General features: G+C 45.2%; 1 protein-coding gene across 4 annotated transcripts in view; it reads left to right on the forward strand.

Moving 5' to 3' along the window:
* The window catches only part of COL27A1 (collagen type XXVII alpha 1 chain), a 264834-nt gene that overhangs the window by 212092 nt on the left and 36579 nt on the right, over window positions 1-16163 (forward strand). For all 4 annotated transcript variants that reach the window (XM_080990772.1, XM_080990773.1, XM_080990774.1 and 1 more), the window contains 8 exons: window positions 2738-2791; window positions 3451-3504; window positions 9541-9597; window positions 10535-10588; window positions 13428-13481; window positions 14149-14202; window positions 15108-15161; window positions 15845-15952. In XM_080990772.1, the coding sequence (XP_080846898.1) occupies window positions 2738-2791; window positions 3451-3504; window positions 9541-9597; window positions 10535-10588; window positions 13428-13481; window positions 14149-14202; window positions 15108-15161; window positions 15845-15952 (489 nt within the window). The remainder of the gene's footprint in view (window positions 1-2737; window positions 2792-3450; window positions 3505-9540; window positions 9598-10534; window positions 10589-13427; window positions 13482-14148; window positions 14203-15107; window positions 15162-15844; window positions 15953-16163) is intronic.

The following is a 16163-nucleotide window of genomic DNA, read 5'->3' on the forward strand; positions in this document are numbered from 1 at the left end:
GAGCAGGGGTCGCAATGTGGTGGACTCCAGATATCGCTGGACTACAACCATTATCCATGGCCTTTGACCATGCTAGCTGAGGCTGACGGGACTTGTAGTCCAAAAAGGGCACCATGTTGACTACTCTGACAAATTCCAGTCAGTGAATCCCAAACTGAGCTACGTGGGATAAGGCAGCTTCATGTTTTTATCCTAGTGTCATTGTCAATGGCGGCAGAGGGTTACTAAGAAAAGGAAGTAGGACTTCAGCCTGGGACATAATGGGAGAAATATGACATAGTGCTTGCTTATTTATTTATTATTTCTATACTGCTATTCATCCAAGGATCACATGGCTGTTTACATTATAAAAAACACAAATATACATAACATAGTAACAAACAAAACAATAATCCCTTCCCACAGTTTAAAATGCCATATATTGTTTAATCAGCCTAAGGCCTGGTTATAGAATAATAGAATCTTAGAGCTGGAAGGGACTCAAGGGTCATCTAGTCCAACCCCTGCAGTCAGGAATCTCAACTAAAGCATCCATGACAAACAGCCATCCAACCTCTGCTTAAAAACCTTCAAGGAAGGAAAGTCCACCACCTCTTGTGGGAGTCTGTTCCACTGCCGAACAGCTCTTACTGTCAGAAAGTTACTCCTGGTGTTTAGTTAGAATCTCCTTTCTTGTAACTTGAAGCCATTGCCTTGAGTCCTACCTTGCAGAGCAAGAGAAAACAAGCATGCTCCATCTTCCATGCTCCTTCAAGCACTCCTCATAAGACTTAGTTTCCAGGCCCTTGATCATCTTGGTTGCCCTCCTCTGCACACATTCCAACTTGTCAACATCCTTCTTAAATTGTGGTGCCCAGAACTGGACACAGTACTCCTGGAGTGGTCTGACCAAGGCAGAATAGAGTGGTACTATAACTTCCCTTGATCTGGACACAATACTTATGTTGATGCAGTGTGGAATAGCATTAGCTTTTTTTGCTGCTGCATCACACTGTTGACTCATGTTAAGCTTGTGGTCCACCAAGACACCTAGATCCTTTTCACATGTCCTGCTGGTAAGCCAGGTGTCCCCCATATTATATTTGTGCATCTGGTTCTTCCAACCTCAGTGCAGAACCTTACATTTGTCCCTACTGAAATCCATTTTGTTAGCTTGGGCCCAGTTCTCCAATCTGTTAGTGTCATGTGCAATTTGGATGAGTGTCCCCTCAATTCCTTCATCCAAGTTGTTTATAAAGACGCTGAATAACAATGGGCCCAAGGCAGAATCCTGTAGCACCCCACTTGTCACTTATTTCCAGGATGACAAGGAACCATTAATGAGTACTCTTTGGGTTTGATCAGTCAACCAGCTTTGTCTAATCAGGATTGGCATTAACATACTCAAACTGTTTCCCTCCGGTGACCAGCCTGGCTGCTGAATTCTGCACCAGCTGAAGTTTCCAAACTGTCTTCAGAGGCAGCGCCACATGTAACGCATTACAATAACTAGTACACCCTTGTGCAAGAGAAGGTGCAGAAAGGCAGTATGGTTCTCATGGCTGGTTGCACAACGGGTCACTGTAGCCTCAGTGGTTCCTGCTGGTAGAACTGAATTTCGTATTGCACAACCATTATTCTCACCCTTACTCTGGTGCTACAACCCTTGCACTGGCAGTCAGAGAACACTGAATCCAGGCCATGGTGTTTAAGATGATGAGGTTCAAAAATAGGAATGCTTTAAAGTCTCTAATGGTATTTTTTTCATATACTGCATTTTGTGCTGCCTTTGCTGGTGATTCTGTTTGCTGCTTTTAGCAGATTTTAGTTTTCTACTGCAGCTACATTTGATAGGTGTGTTTAAATCTTTTTATTGTAACTTAAGCCACTGTGTGAGCACTTGTGTACAGTGGTACCTCGGTTTTCGAACGCCGTAAACCCGGAAGTAAATGCTTCGGTTTTCGAACAAACCTTGGAAGTTGAACATGCCACGCAGCTTCCGTGTTGAGTTTTCTGTACTGAGGCTTCCGTTTTGAATTTTTGGTTTTTGAATGTTTTGGAACTCAAACGGTCTTCCAGAACAGATTACATTTGAAAACCAATTTACCACTGTATATACTTCTGCATGTGTGTGTAATTTTGCATTTGCATTTGCGTTTGTGTATTTTATTTTTAAACTGTTGCTTTTAGCTATATTCTGGTAATTTTATTGTCTTCTATTTTATACTGTTTTTTTGCTATTTTTAATTTCCGTATGGGTGTTTTTTACTGTTTAAATATATTTAATATTTAATGCCATTTTACATAAATGACTTAGAAATGTATTTACTTTTGATTAAGTGCTCTTTTTCTCTCTATATATGGTGCCTACGTCAAGATGTTCCTAGATCACAAATCTCATTATCCCTGACCATTTGCCATGTTGGGGCTGGGGTTGATGGGAGTTGAAGTCCAAAGCCGATCCATACATTCTCTCTCACAAGTTACTTGGAGATATTTGACAGGGAAAGATTTGAGGCAAATGGATAGAACTGGAGATTGGGAGGGTGGGTGAGTCCTCATCACAAAGCAAGTACTGAAAGCCACAGAGACTGATGGAGTGGCCCAACAAAAGAATGTAAAGAGAGAATAAGAGGAAACCAGGGACAGGTGCCCAGGTGTAGAGGAAAGGTTTTGCCCATTGGAAACACCAGACCAGTGACTGGGCCAGCAGGAAAATCAGGGCAGGAGCAGAGGTTACCTTTCCTTGTTCCCACAGGGTTCTCCAGGTCGGATGGGGGCTCCAGGGCATCCTGGCTTAAAGGGCTATCAGGTAAGCCATTACTCTGGACTGTCTGTGTGTCCTTTTCCCAGCCATACTCCAGAGTGTGAAATTTCACGATGTGAATTATTTCTGCAGCCAGGGGTTGTTTTCAAGATAATCATTATTGCTGCTGTCATTATCAGGCCTTGTTTTATTTCCTGCACCTGCACCATAAGGTCTCAGGGTGGGTCACAGCCATGTAGAACCACAACATTAAAAACAGTTTAAAATGTATTCATTTATTTTCATTTATTTGATTCATATACCACCTTTAATCCAAAGATCCTGTGACTGTGTACAACATTAGGAAGATAATTTATGCATAATAATAATAATAATAATAATAATAATAATACACAGCATAATAATAACATAATCATAATAGCATTCCCCCCCCCAATTTAACAGGCCATAGATTATTTAATGGCCAAAGGCCTGGGTAAAGAGGAAAGTTTTCGCCTGGCACCAAAAGCCATGCAATGGTGGTGCCAGATTAGCCTCTCTTAACGTTGGGCTCCCTACCTTTCTCTTTCTTGGTGGGTGTGAGCAGGTGCCCAGTTTCTCTGTCACCAGAGGCCCCCCCCCCCACCTTCCAGGTATCTGCAGGGAGGCTAGAGGAGAGGGAAGGTCAATGCCTGATTTAGACATGCACTTTCATTCTCTTGCAGGGGCACACAGGAACACCAGGCCCAATCGGGCCACCTGGACCCAAAGGTGAAAAGGTAAATGGTTTTAGGTATGGTTTTTTGACCAAATCAGCGTTGGTTGCCTTGATATATTTAATAGGAGAGGGACAGAGAGAGGATGACCCTGGTGCTCTTATTTGACCATGATATTCTCCTGGACCACCTCTGTGGAATAGGGGCTGGAGGCACCGTGCTGCTTGGTTCTGTTTCTACCAGCAGGGTCAGTTTCAGAAAGTAACACTGGGTGACTGTGCTTCACCCCCCTCACAGTTGATGGTAGGGTACCATCTTGTCCCCAATACTATTTAACATCCATGTAAAGGTGTTTGCAGCTGTTATTAGGAATTTGGAGTGTGGTGTCATCAGATGTTGTCAAACTCCAACTCCCATGAGCCCTAGCCAGCATGGCCAATGGTCGGGGTGGTGATGGGAGTTGTAGTTCAGCAGCATTTGGGGGAAAGGCACACCCCTGTTTAAGATGCCACAAGCTCTTCATGGGAATAAAATTAGCAAAATCATGAAGATCTGAGAGATTAGCAGGACTAGAAGGAATTTCCAGAGAGACATCACTAGCTCTCCTAAATGGGAGCAGAACCTTTTATTTCACACAAAATCCAAAAAGGTTCCTTTATATGATGAGGACATGAACGGCATTGGGTTTTCATTAAGTCCAAAATTCTGCACACTGTTTGTGATTATGACCTGCAGTTTACTAATTCCCCACTCGGGACATTCATTCCAAGATGTGAAATGCAATCTGCTATTATCCTACTCAGCAAGGCTGCATATAGCTCAATCCTTGACCATCTGTTAAACATCTCAAATTGTTATTTTTTATTTTTTTAAGGCACTGCCATCTGTGTGCAATCCATACATTATTAGTTCAGACTGTGGTTGTGATGCTTAGCTCACCTATCTTCCAACGGCGAGTTTGTAATACAGTGGTATCTCGGGTTACATACACTTCAGGTTACATACGCTTCAGGTTACACATTCTGCTAACCCAGAAATAGTGCTTCAGGTTAAGAACTTTGCTTCAGGATGAGAACAGAAATCGTGCTCTGGCAGTGCTGCGGCAGCGGGAGGCCCCATTAGCTAAAGTGGTGCTTCAGGTTAAGAACAGTTTCAGGTTAAGAACGGACCTCTGGAACGAGTTAAGTACTTAACCCGAGGTACCACTGTACTAATTTGGATGGGGGGGGTGTACAGTACATGTACAGATGATATTCTGCCTGCCTTCCTCCTAATATTTATTATTGACAGAAAAAAAATTGGGCTAGGCTGAAAGGGGGTTTGCAGGCCCTGCCAAACAGCTGACTGACAGGGCCTGTAAAGCACAACTCTTTACCAGTAACGATGGCACTTGCAAAGCCCCCTGAACAGAACACCTGCACAGGGTGTTACAGGCAGCACCCATCAATTAGCTGCCCAGTGGTGCCTTTTGGCTCAGCTGCACCTGCACCTCATTATAAGGCAGGTGGGTGTGACATGGCTGACATGTCCCTCCCCCCCCCCCGGCCAAATGGATAGGCCTAGGCCTAATGGGATGCCTTGGTTCTGCAGCTGCTAAGATTTGCCATCTATAATTTTTGCCATCTTTGAAACATCCTTACGGAAACATCTCGTGATTTTAGCATTGTGGTTGAAGTCTGGACGTTTGCACTTTACTGGGGGGCTTGTTCTGGAGAAGGCCTTGTCTGCTGCTTGTCTTCGGGTGCTGCATAAATCTTGCACAAAGGGTCTGTTTTCTACTAGCCTGTGCTCCATGTTTCTTCTGAGGATGACATGTTGTTCTTCAGAAATCTCGCCCCGCCAACCAACCACCCCCACCTGCAGCTGTCATGACTCAGCCATTATTCCACTGCTCCCTGTTTCTTCCTCCTCCACAGGCCAAAGGCTTTTGTTTGTCAGCTTAATGATAACCAGTTCAAGCTAGTGACTCGGGTTTTTTAATGACTTGCCATTCAGGACAGGGCAGCGTCAGGGGGCAGGGAGGGAACAATACCAACTGCCTTTTGGTTCATGTTTGTGCTCTGGACACAGCTGGTCACCTGAGTGTTGGTATTTATAGTAATATCTTGCAACACTTCCCAGGAAGGGAAAGAGAGGGAATAGATTTAATTTCAGAACCTCGTCAGAAGTAAATGAGGGGCCTTTTTCAAACCTCCAAGATTCACTAAATATATGGTGTACATCTGCTGAATAGCCTTATACTGAATTACACTAATAGCCTTATACTGAATTACACCATTGGTCTATCTAGTTCAGTACTGTCTCCACACCAAATGGCAGCGGCTCTTCAGGATTGGAACCTGGGTGTCTCTCCTAGCCCTGCCTTGAGATGCTGGGGACTGAACGTGGGGCCTTCTGCATGGGGCTTTTCCTATAAAGCATGTAGGGAATGTGTCACACCTTTGGGAACCTGTGTGCAATCAGGGGTCCCTTTTGCATGGAGCACCTGTGCTTGTAGGACTGTAAACCCATAGGTACTCCTTCGCATAGTGTCAAGGGAGCAGGGCCAGTAGGATTCAAGTGCTCCCTGCTCCCAACACATTTAGCACACATATGGAGAAAATCTCCAGAGGACTGAGGTGGGCAGCTTGTCCGCTCCTGCTGACCTAACCTGTTTTTCGAGTTATACATTTTATTTTTTTATCTTATCCTCAGGATAAGGGCGGGTCGTGGTTCTCCCCACAATTATTTTCCTTTTTAAAAATTTTATTCATTTTTCATTTTTGTTCATTACATACATCTCAAATTCCCCACCCACATTTTTTTCCCCCAGCAACCCTGCCAGGGTAGGTTAAGCTGGGAAAGAGTGATTGTCTCAAGAGCACTCAGTCAATTTACATAGGTGAGGGAGGATTATTTGAACCCAGGTGCTTTCTCAGCAGCACTACTCTGGTGCCCCCCAAAACCGTATTTCCTAGAGAGGAATGCACCCACAAGAGGTACTGGATGTCCCATGTGGATGTCTTTAGCAGAGGATTGGACAAATAAATGGAGGATAAGACTATCCATGGCTAGATTCAAGGGCTATTGCCTGCCTCCTCTGCCAGAAGGATTATGCTTCTGCATGTCAGTTGCTGGGAATGACAAGTGGGAAGAGCATTCATGCATTCAAGTCCTCATTGTGGGCTTCCAACAGGCATTTGGTTGGCCGCTGTGAGACCTTGCTGAACTTGATGGGCCTTTGGCCTCATCCAGCAGAGCTCTTTTTACATTCTTGGTTAAATGGATATCATCAAAACCAGTGAGCAGCTGAGACACTTTATAAATGACAAGTTTTGTAGTTATTGTTGTGAGCTGCAAGAACAGAGCCTGTGAGTGTACAACTGTGCACATACAGACTGACAAATGCAAATCATTCTGTTGCTTTACAACTCATAAATTTCATTCAGTGTTCGAAACTGAGATATGAAAGTTAGGAGCTAAATGGCACCTTAAACCTAGATTCTGGGTGCACGCTTTTTAATAACAAGAAAGCTGAAAACAAATGAGCTGCAGCTAAAACGTTATGTTCATTTTTTACATGGTCTAGTCCTCCCCCTGCCCACCCCCTAATATTTTTAAGAGGGTCTCTTCTCCAATCGTCAGAGAGTAGCTGGAAGTGGGGAGGCAGAAAAAGGTCTTGCTTTCATTCCACTCTGCAGTTTTAATCTCAAATCTTAGGCGCACTACTGCACCCAGAGCTCAGAAACTGCTCGCCCTAATGAAATTCCCTGTCGCAAAATGCGCCTAGAACAATAGGATTTTCGAACACTGATCAGAACAAATGGAAAACTGGGTCTGTTGGGGGTGGGTGGGACACTTAGTGAGTTAATATTGCCAAGGGAGTAGAATCTTTAATGCTACAGCAGAACTGGTGTCCCCAAAAGCAATTATTGACCAAATGAACTTAACAATGTTGGCATGGACTTCCATGGTGCATCACAGTCAATTATCCTTCCCCATTGAGTATAGTACATTTACAACTTCTCAAAGTGGCCTCAGAGAGCTAGGGGTTTTCCAGCTGGAAGATTTTTAAAAATTACAAACAGATACTTCCCACCCCGGGAAGGCAGCCAAGAGTGAGGGAGGCCTCCCCTTGGTCCTGCATTTTCCATTTGTAGCCACACTTCTATTTTCATGGGTGGGGGGTTGTTTGTTTGTTTGTTTGTTTGTTTGTTTGTTTGTGTTTTACTCCCTTAACTTTTTTATTTTTAAGTTTTGCTTTAGCCAAATAGGAATCTAGCACAAAGGGTATTGGGAGCTGGGAGGCTCAACCATGAGACACCCAAATAAAACCCGACCATGAATTAAGGCAAAGAGATTCCTCCCTCCCCTTCCCCATAACACACACACACACACACACACACACACACACGAGAGGGAGAGAGAGAAAGACTTCTACTGCCTCCCTCAGTTATGTGACTGGAGTCTGTTGTCGTTGTTTGCAAACATATGTACAGTGGCACCTTGGTTTACAAACTTAATCCGTTCCAGAGGTCCATTCTGAAACCAAAACCATTCTTAAACTGAGGTGCGCTTTCCCTAATGAGGCTTCCCGCCGCTGGTGCCTTTCCACCATTTGGCTTCCATTCGTAGACCAAGGTAAAGTTTGCTAACCAGAACACCACTTCCGGTTTTGCGGAGTTCGTATACTGAATAGTTCGTAAACAGGGCTGTTCTTAAACCGAGGTACCACTGTTACTCAAAACAGGTGAGGGTATGCAGTTTCTCTTGTTTCTCTCTGCAGTGGTGTCAGTTCTGTCCCTCCTGCAGACCCTCCAAGTGTCCATGTTTTCCAGGGACATCCCTGATTTAGAGAAGCCGTACCACTTTCTGATTTGATCCTGGAATATCCCACTTTTCCTTAGGATGTCCCTGTTTTCACTGGAGAAATATTGGAGGGTATGCTCCCACCCTCCCCCACACACCTTGTCCCATTACATGTGCATGTAAAGATTGCATTTTTATTTTATTTTAATGCCAATGTAATCTTCAATTTTGTCCCTCCCCACCACACATGAAGGGGGCTGCCCGCCTTTTAATAGCAATTTAAAACCCCACCCGTATATGCATGCAAAACATCCCATTCAGCACTTCCAGCTTTTGTGGCTGAGAGTGGGCTCAGAGACCCTGCTTGCCAACCTGACACCAAAGGTCCTCAGATTGACAGGCACAAGAAGCACTGGGCCTCTCGACTCCAACTCCCAATAGTCTCAGCCAGCATTGCCAGTGGCCAGGGATGGGAGGAGTTGTACTTCAGTTTTGCTTTTGGACTCTCAACTTCCATCAACCCAAGCTAGCATGGCTAGCGATCAGGCATAATGGGAGTTGTTTGCTTCTCACTATGCGGCTTTAAAATCCTGCTTTGGTTTGCACTTGGTATGTATCTAAGCTAGAGAGGGATGGCTCCCTTTTAGAACTATGTCAGAGGCAGTCTCTCTGCTGTCATCAGGCGTGAGCAAGTATTTAAGACGGAGACCTCTTGGTAGTGGTGCCGAGGGTTTGGAATGCCGCCGCCCCTGCAAAGATTCATCTTGCGCCCTCCTGTTGTCTTCCACACAGAACATTTTTATTTGAACAGACTTTTGCTGTTCCGCTAGGTTGCAATTCTCGTGCCACTGCTGTTTGCAATTCAGCTGCTGCTTTTAGTGGCCATAATATTGTGGTTTTTAATATTTAATATATTATTGGGGTGTTGCCTTTTTTTGTAAGACACTGCTTGTAATTGTTGGTAGAAGAGAGGAATGCAGATATTTAATAATAGCTGGTTACTATTTGTTCTTACCAAAATTAGAACTTCCTAAGCTGTTCAACAGTGGAACTGCCTGTCTCGAAAAGTGGCAGTCTCTCCCTGACTGAGTGTATTTAAGCAAAGGCTGGATGACTGTCTCCCAGGGATGTTGCAGTTGCAAGATTCCTATACACACTCTCTCTCTCTTGTGTGTATGTGTGTGTTGTGTGTGTGTACACTAGTGTGTTGAACTAGAGGATCTCTAGAGTCCTTTCCAGTCCCCAAACTCTCAACTTCTACTCGCATTGTAAACCATGGTCTGTTTTAACACTAGTGCTTATTGCTTGCAGGGTGAACAAGGTGATGATGGGAAGGTGGAGGGGCCTCCTGGACCACCTGGAGACAGGGTAAGGAATCTGGACTGCCCAGTGCTAATCTATAATATGAGGCACCGCTCAAAGTCAAGCCAAACCCTATGACTTAAGCTGGGTCTACACATCCAACAAACTGAGGTGATAACAAGTGCTGTGATGTCATACATTCTGCACTGGGGGGGGGGTGTCACACGTCTCAGTTTGACACATAGAATCATAGAATTCTAGAGTTGGAAGGGACCACGATGGTCATCTAGTCCAGCCCCCTGCAGTACAGGAATCTTTTGCCCCACATGGGGCTCAAACCCACGACCCTGAGATAAAGAGACTCGGGCTCTACTGACTGAGCTAACTACTCTCACCACCTCATGAAGAAGCAGGTGGTGAGTGGGGGACTTTTAGGTGTGATCCCCACATTGGCAATCCCTGCCTTAAGTATTCACATTCTTCAGGTGAGGGTGATGAAGCTTAGGAAGTGTGATTAGAGGGTTTATTCACCTCCAGCCTTTGTCAGAGCAAGTGGCTCACTTGGAGCTTTCCATGGTGCTGAAACTGCCAGCTTGCATTGCTGCCCCTATGTGGGTACCTGCTACAAACAAAGCAGAGCAGTAGCACAAAGGCCTTTTAACCTGCCTTGGGAAGGAGATAAGGGTTAGGCCAGCCATAGGCAAACTCGGCCCTCCATATGTTTTGGGACTGCAACTCCCATCATCCCTGACCACTGGTCCTGTTAGCTAGGGATGATGGGAGTTGTAGTCCCAAAACATCTGGAGGGCCGAGTTTGCCTATGCCTGGGTTAAGCTGATGGGCCTTTCCATGCTACAGATTCCTAAAATGAGGCCATCAACAAGAAGATCCTGCTTCTTCCTGGTGACAGCTGTAAGCTGTCTTCTGACATAGGTGGGAGATGAAGCAGGCACTTGGAGGACTGGGGTTGCATTTAACACCTCTCTTGCATTTCATTTCCTAGGGCCCAGTTGGTGATAGAGGAGATCGTGGGAAGCCTGGAGATCCTGGTTATCCTGTGAGTCCTTCTCCAAATGCCTGGTTAGGAAATTAACCATCTTAGGAAAAGCTATCTCCTCTTTGTAAAATTCCATGACACAGAGCTAGGGGATATCCTGCCTTTTATATTGCAGTGTGTATGTGATGTGATTGACACACTTGACCCCAGAACTTTAGGGATGTGCGGGTTTAGATTGATCTTGGGGACCCAGGTAGACACAAGTTGTTGTAGGCAACAAGGGAAACAGCCTAAACAAAATGTTCATCCTCAGGTATTAAATTTTATATTCATAACTATAAAATGTTTTAAAAATGAATATGTAAAGTTAGTAAGTTGATTGAAACCTGGAAGAGCCAATGTAGTGCCCTCCAAATGATTTGGACTACAACTCTCATCAGCCCAGCCGGTGGGGCCAACAGTCAAGGTTGATGGGAGTCTGGAATCTGCAACATCTGGAGGATGCCATGTTGATGACATTCCACTCTTGCTATAGTTATAACTGGATTTATATCTTTATTTTTTATAAAAACTCCTTTATAACCATCTTAATATTTGACTTTTAATTATTTAAATCACTCAGTTGCCTGCAGCTTGCTTATTGTTCTGCTATTGTTTGTTTTATTGCTGTCTTCCATTTCTGCTTTGCATAAATAAAATTAAAAAGGTCCTAAGAATTTTAAACATTGGGAAACTAAAATACCTCCGGCTGGTGCCAGATCTACAATGTAGGCTAGGCAAGCCTCTGAGGCATTTCACAAGACAAGAACCACCGTTTAAAAATGCATTGTATTACATTTTTATTGCATTTAAATCAGGCACCTCCCTGAAGAAAGCTCAAAGAAACCTTCAACACAAGTCCTGGCCCTTGCTTTTTTATCCTTGCAAGAAAATTGTGAATGGCCTAAGGTCAGCTCAGTAGGCTCCGTGGCTGAGACAGAGATTTGAAACAGAGTATCCTTTACCACAGCTGGACATTGTCCCAGCCTTCCCCCTGTCCCCCAGTTATTTTAAAATCCAAGTTCTCATCAGTCACAGCCAATGTGGCCAGTGGCCAGGGAACAGAGGAACATAGGAAACGTCATTATACCAAGTCAGACCACAGGTCCATCTAGCACAGTATTGCTACTCCACAACTGCTCCAGCTAGCAGGGGCTTTCCAGAGCTTCAGACAGGAGACATTTGCAGCCCTGCCTGGAGTTACCAGGAATTGAGCCTGGGACCTTTGCATCCAGCGCAGGTGTTGAGGCACTGAGTTTACAGCTCTTTGCCATCCCATCAGGGATGATGGGAGTTGTTGTACAAAGCATCTGGAAGGCACCAAGATGGGGAAATTGCTTCTGACCCTTCTCCTTCTTTCATTTCTGTGTCATGAGCATCATACATGTCCTGCATGGTTAGGATCTACGTCTGGGACAGCCAATGTTGTGCCTTCCATACGCTGCCAGACTACTCAGCTCCCAGCAGCTCCAAACAGCTGCAGACAGTGTTTGATAACCTGCCACTTTCCTCAAGCATATAAACTTACAGAACTCATCGCACTGCATGCCTTTGAAACCCAGCCTCCTCCTTCTCCCTTAGTCATAAAGGCATTTACAGCACTGCCTTATAGCCCACCCTACCAGGAGGTGCTGAGAATTGAACCCTGGGCCTTATGGATGCAAAGCTGATGTTCTACCCTTGAGCTAAAGCCCTTCCTCTCCTCTTTTCCTCTGTTTTCATGTTCGTCTTTTTAGACTGTGAACCTCTTCCTTTTAATGCAATTACTTGTAAGGTGGTTAGCCCCTGAGACACTTTATAAATGAGAAATGTTGTAGTTATTGTTGTGAGCTGCAAGAACAGAGCCTGTGAGTCTGCAGATACAGACTGACCCATGCAAATCGTTCTGTTGCTTTAGAACTCATAAATTTCCTTCAGTGTTAGAAACTGAGATATGAAAGTTAGGAGCTGAATGGCACCTTAAACCTAGGTTCTGGGTGCAACAACGGAATGTCTAGGCACGCTTTTTTATAATAAGAATACAAAGCTGAAAACGAATGAGCTGCAGCTAAAACGTTATGTTCATTTTTTACATGGTCTAGTCCTCCCCCTGCCCACCCCGCTAATATTCATAAGAGGGTCTCTTCTCCAATCTTCAGAGAGTAGCTGGAAGTGGGAAGGCAGAAAAAGGACCTCCTTTCCTTCCACTCTGCTGTTTGAATCTGAAATCTTAGTCGCAGTACTGCACCCAGAGCTCAGAAACTGCCTGCGCTAATGAAATTCCCTGTCGCAAAATGTGCCTAGAACAATGGAAGTTTTGAACACTGATTTCCCTCTATCTTTTGTGTCATTTGTGGAAGAGCCCCTGCCAAGGCCCATAACCCTGAAAGGGTGTGTGTGTGTGTGTGTGTGATGCCACTGCCAACGCCTGGAGCCTTGCTGTTCCTCCTCCTTGTTGTCACTCCATCTGAGTGTGCAAGGACTGAGCAGAGGGAGAAGATGGAGCAGCATCCCTAACCTGCTTTAGGCTTCCCTTCTGGCAGTTATTTGAATTGGCCACTGAGTCATTGGACAAATGAATGGGCTGCAGCTTTGATGGCAAGGAAGTGGTGGGCCAACTTAGAGAGTGTTTACTGAGAGCATCTGGCCCAAAACATGGAGGCCCAACTGGTGTTAATAAACTGGTCAAGCGCGTTAAAGAGTTTCAATACTTATCCACTAGGACACTCCCTCATTGAATTAGTCCAGAGGTGAGGAACCTCAAGCCTGCTTTGTTTGATGAAGTGTTTAGGATTGCTCAGACTCACCACTCTGCCCCTGGAAGGAAAGAAGGATCTCGGATGGCAGTTTAACTTGAATCTTCCCTCTCACTTCCTTTTAGGGCCAAGAGGGTATTGATGGAGAGAGAGGAAAACCTGGACAGCAAGGTTTACCCGTAAGAAGCTCCCCTCTGCCCACCTTTTGAAAGTTGTTCTGTGCATGGGCCAGGGTGTGCGTATGTGGAAGAGAGGGAGGGAAAACATGCAGAAATGGGAGATAGAACCAACATGCATGTCCTCGGGTCATTGGGTTGCCCTTCAATGCCACAATCCTATGCATGCTCTATTGGGGATTACTGCCTAGTTAGCATGTTGAAGTTTGCAACCTAAGTGTCCTAATTGGAATCAGGCTTTGGTTTCCAAACCCTGCCAGAGGAGGTGCACTACACTTCCAAACATTTGCAAAGAGGTCTTAGGTGCTTGCATGCTTTACTTTAAAGCCCGCATTGGAAACTGCCTTAAGCTAAGTGAGGGCATTGATCCATGTATCTCAGCACTTCCTACACTGTGTTTGGCAGCAACTCTCTGAGGTTTCAGTAAGTCTTCCTTAGAGAGGTCAAGGATTGAACCTGGAACCTTGGTCATGCAAAACTATTCATCTACCACAGAGTCATGGCTCCTCGCCTTCCTGGGCAAACACAATCTTACCCACAAGATGTAAAAGCTAATTCCATATGGCTAGAACTGTCCTACGCACAGTAATCTCTGTTCTTCATGAAAGATGTCTCTGCCAGAAGGGTATTTTCAAGCAGTTTCCCCACCCTGTCCTTTTTATTCTCTTAGGGACATCCAGGACCACCAGGTCAACCAGGGCTGAAAGGATCCAAGGGCAATCTGGTAGGTTTGGAAAAACACCTCAACTTAGCCATGCATCCTGGCAGAATTGCCCCACTTGCAGCAGACATATGGGGTAGCCAGAGAGTTGTGAGGTTTGTGGGGGTGGGGAGCTGGAAAGGAGAAGGTCTAGGAATGATTACAAATCTAAGTTCTCCCAGAGATTATGGACCTGTGATTGGGCTATGGAGACTCTCTTGATTGGATGGTACTCAATACATTTAAATTGAAGGGGAAATACACACAGAGAGAAAGAATCCCTTCACTTAGGAAGTAAGCATGCCAAGGAAAAGCTTAACCTCCCTTAACATCTATATACAGAGGATTTAGATTCTTTGTTTTCTGTATGGAAGAACAGTCACCCACATGGGCTTAATGTGGTACAGTCCAACCATGTCAAATAGAAAATAAGAACCCACGATACAACAAATTGCAATCATCAAATGAAAGCGCCACAAAGCAAGGTAAGGCAGCAATCCAAGTCCAAGAGCAGAAAAGCCTCGGCAGTAGTCTAGATTATGTCAGTTAACTCTGGGATTGCAAGACTGGGGATTTGCTAAGGGGGTAAAGCCCCACTGCTCTCTAGCAAAAATGCTGTTCTCACATCACATGGAGCACCTGAGAGGTGATGAGGTGATGAGGATGAGGATTCTGGCAGACTTCCTTTTCCAAGGTTAAGAAGACCCAACTGATGATGCCTTGCTGAGCCCCTTCAGATATAGATAGATAGATAGAGAGATAGATAATGTCCCAGAGCTGGTCCAAAACACTGAAGTGTTGAAATGAAATTATTTTTCTTTTTCTTTAATGATTAGGTGTGGAACAGGACTTCAAGGCACAACAGTATGAGATATTCCTGGAGCTTTGGTGATGCTTGGCTTATTTTCCTTTTCCTTTTTTATTTTCAGGGGCAGAAAGGAAAGCAAGGGCTTGGGGGTGCCCCAGGCAGCAGAGGCTTGCCGGTAGGTGATGAATGCACAGCCTGTTGGGGGTTTTTTCTACACCTCTCAGTTAAGTGACGCCGCTGAACATACATAGCTCCTTTACTGAGTCAGGCCATCGGTCCATCTAACTCAGGGCTTGTCCACACTTCCACTTGTGCCTAGAAAGCAGCATTCCAGGCAATTTTCGATTTGCCCTGTCGCTTTTCCTGGGAAAACTTGCTTTTTAGCACTGAATCGGAGCAAATGTCAATCCTCAGAAAACTCAACTGATGCTTGCACAGATTCAGCAATAAGGAGCAGGTTTCCTATGGCCTTTAGATGGGGGGTTTCCCCAGGCCTAACTGGAGATGCTGGGGATTATTGGGTGTGTGATCTTAACTCCCTACACCGTCAAGAATTCCCCATGGGGGGGGGGGACTACCTAGACCAGAATTGTTCAACTGGATGCCCTCCAGGTGCTCCAGATTACAACTCCCATCAGTCCTAGGATGATGGGAGCTGTAACCCAAAACATCTGTGGAGCACCAGGTTGGGGAAGATCGCCGTGGATGCATTGTGCTGCTCAGCTGTGCCAGCGCCAGCACCAAGCTGACTGCTCCATCCCCACTGCTGGTTTGCTGTGACCCTATTTCAGCATAGCAGAATAGGCAGCAAGTTTTCATGTCCTCACATTTCAGCCACAAATGCCTTTATATTCGCAGGGTCTTGTAGGATTACCAGGTCCAAGAGGAGTGGTTGGAAGGCAGGGTCAAGAGGGCACCCCTGGCATTGATGGGATTCCTGGCAAAGACGGCAGCTTTGGACAAAAGGTAACCATCTGGAGGGCCAAATGTTCCCACCCTTGATTTATATAATCACTGCCTCTAACGTAATTCTCTGCTGGGTCATTACCTGCAGGTGGGTGATGCCTTGCAGCTGGACCTTCTCCCTCCTGAGTGGATCCTTCCTCCCAAGTAGATCCTACTGAGTAGACCTCTACCCCAAAGCTGTCTGGGAGTAAGCCCCATTGAACTCAGAGGG

The sequence above is a fragment of the Podarcis pityusensis genome (assembly GCF_964106645.2).
Source record: "Podarcis pityusensis genome assembly, chromosome: Z".
NCBI lineage: Eukaryota > Metazoa > Chordata > Lepidosauria > Squamata > Lacertidae > Podarcis > Podarcis pityusensis.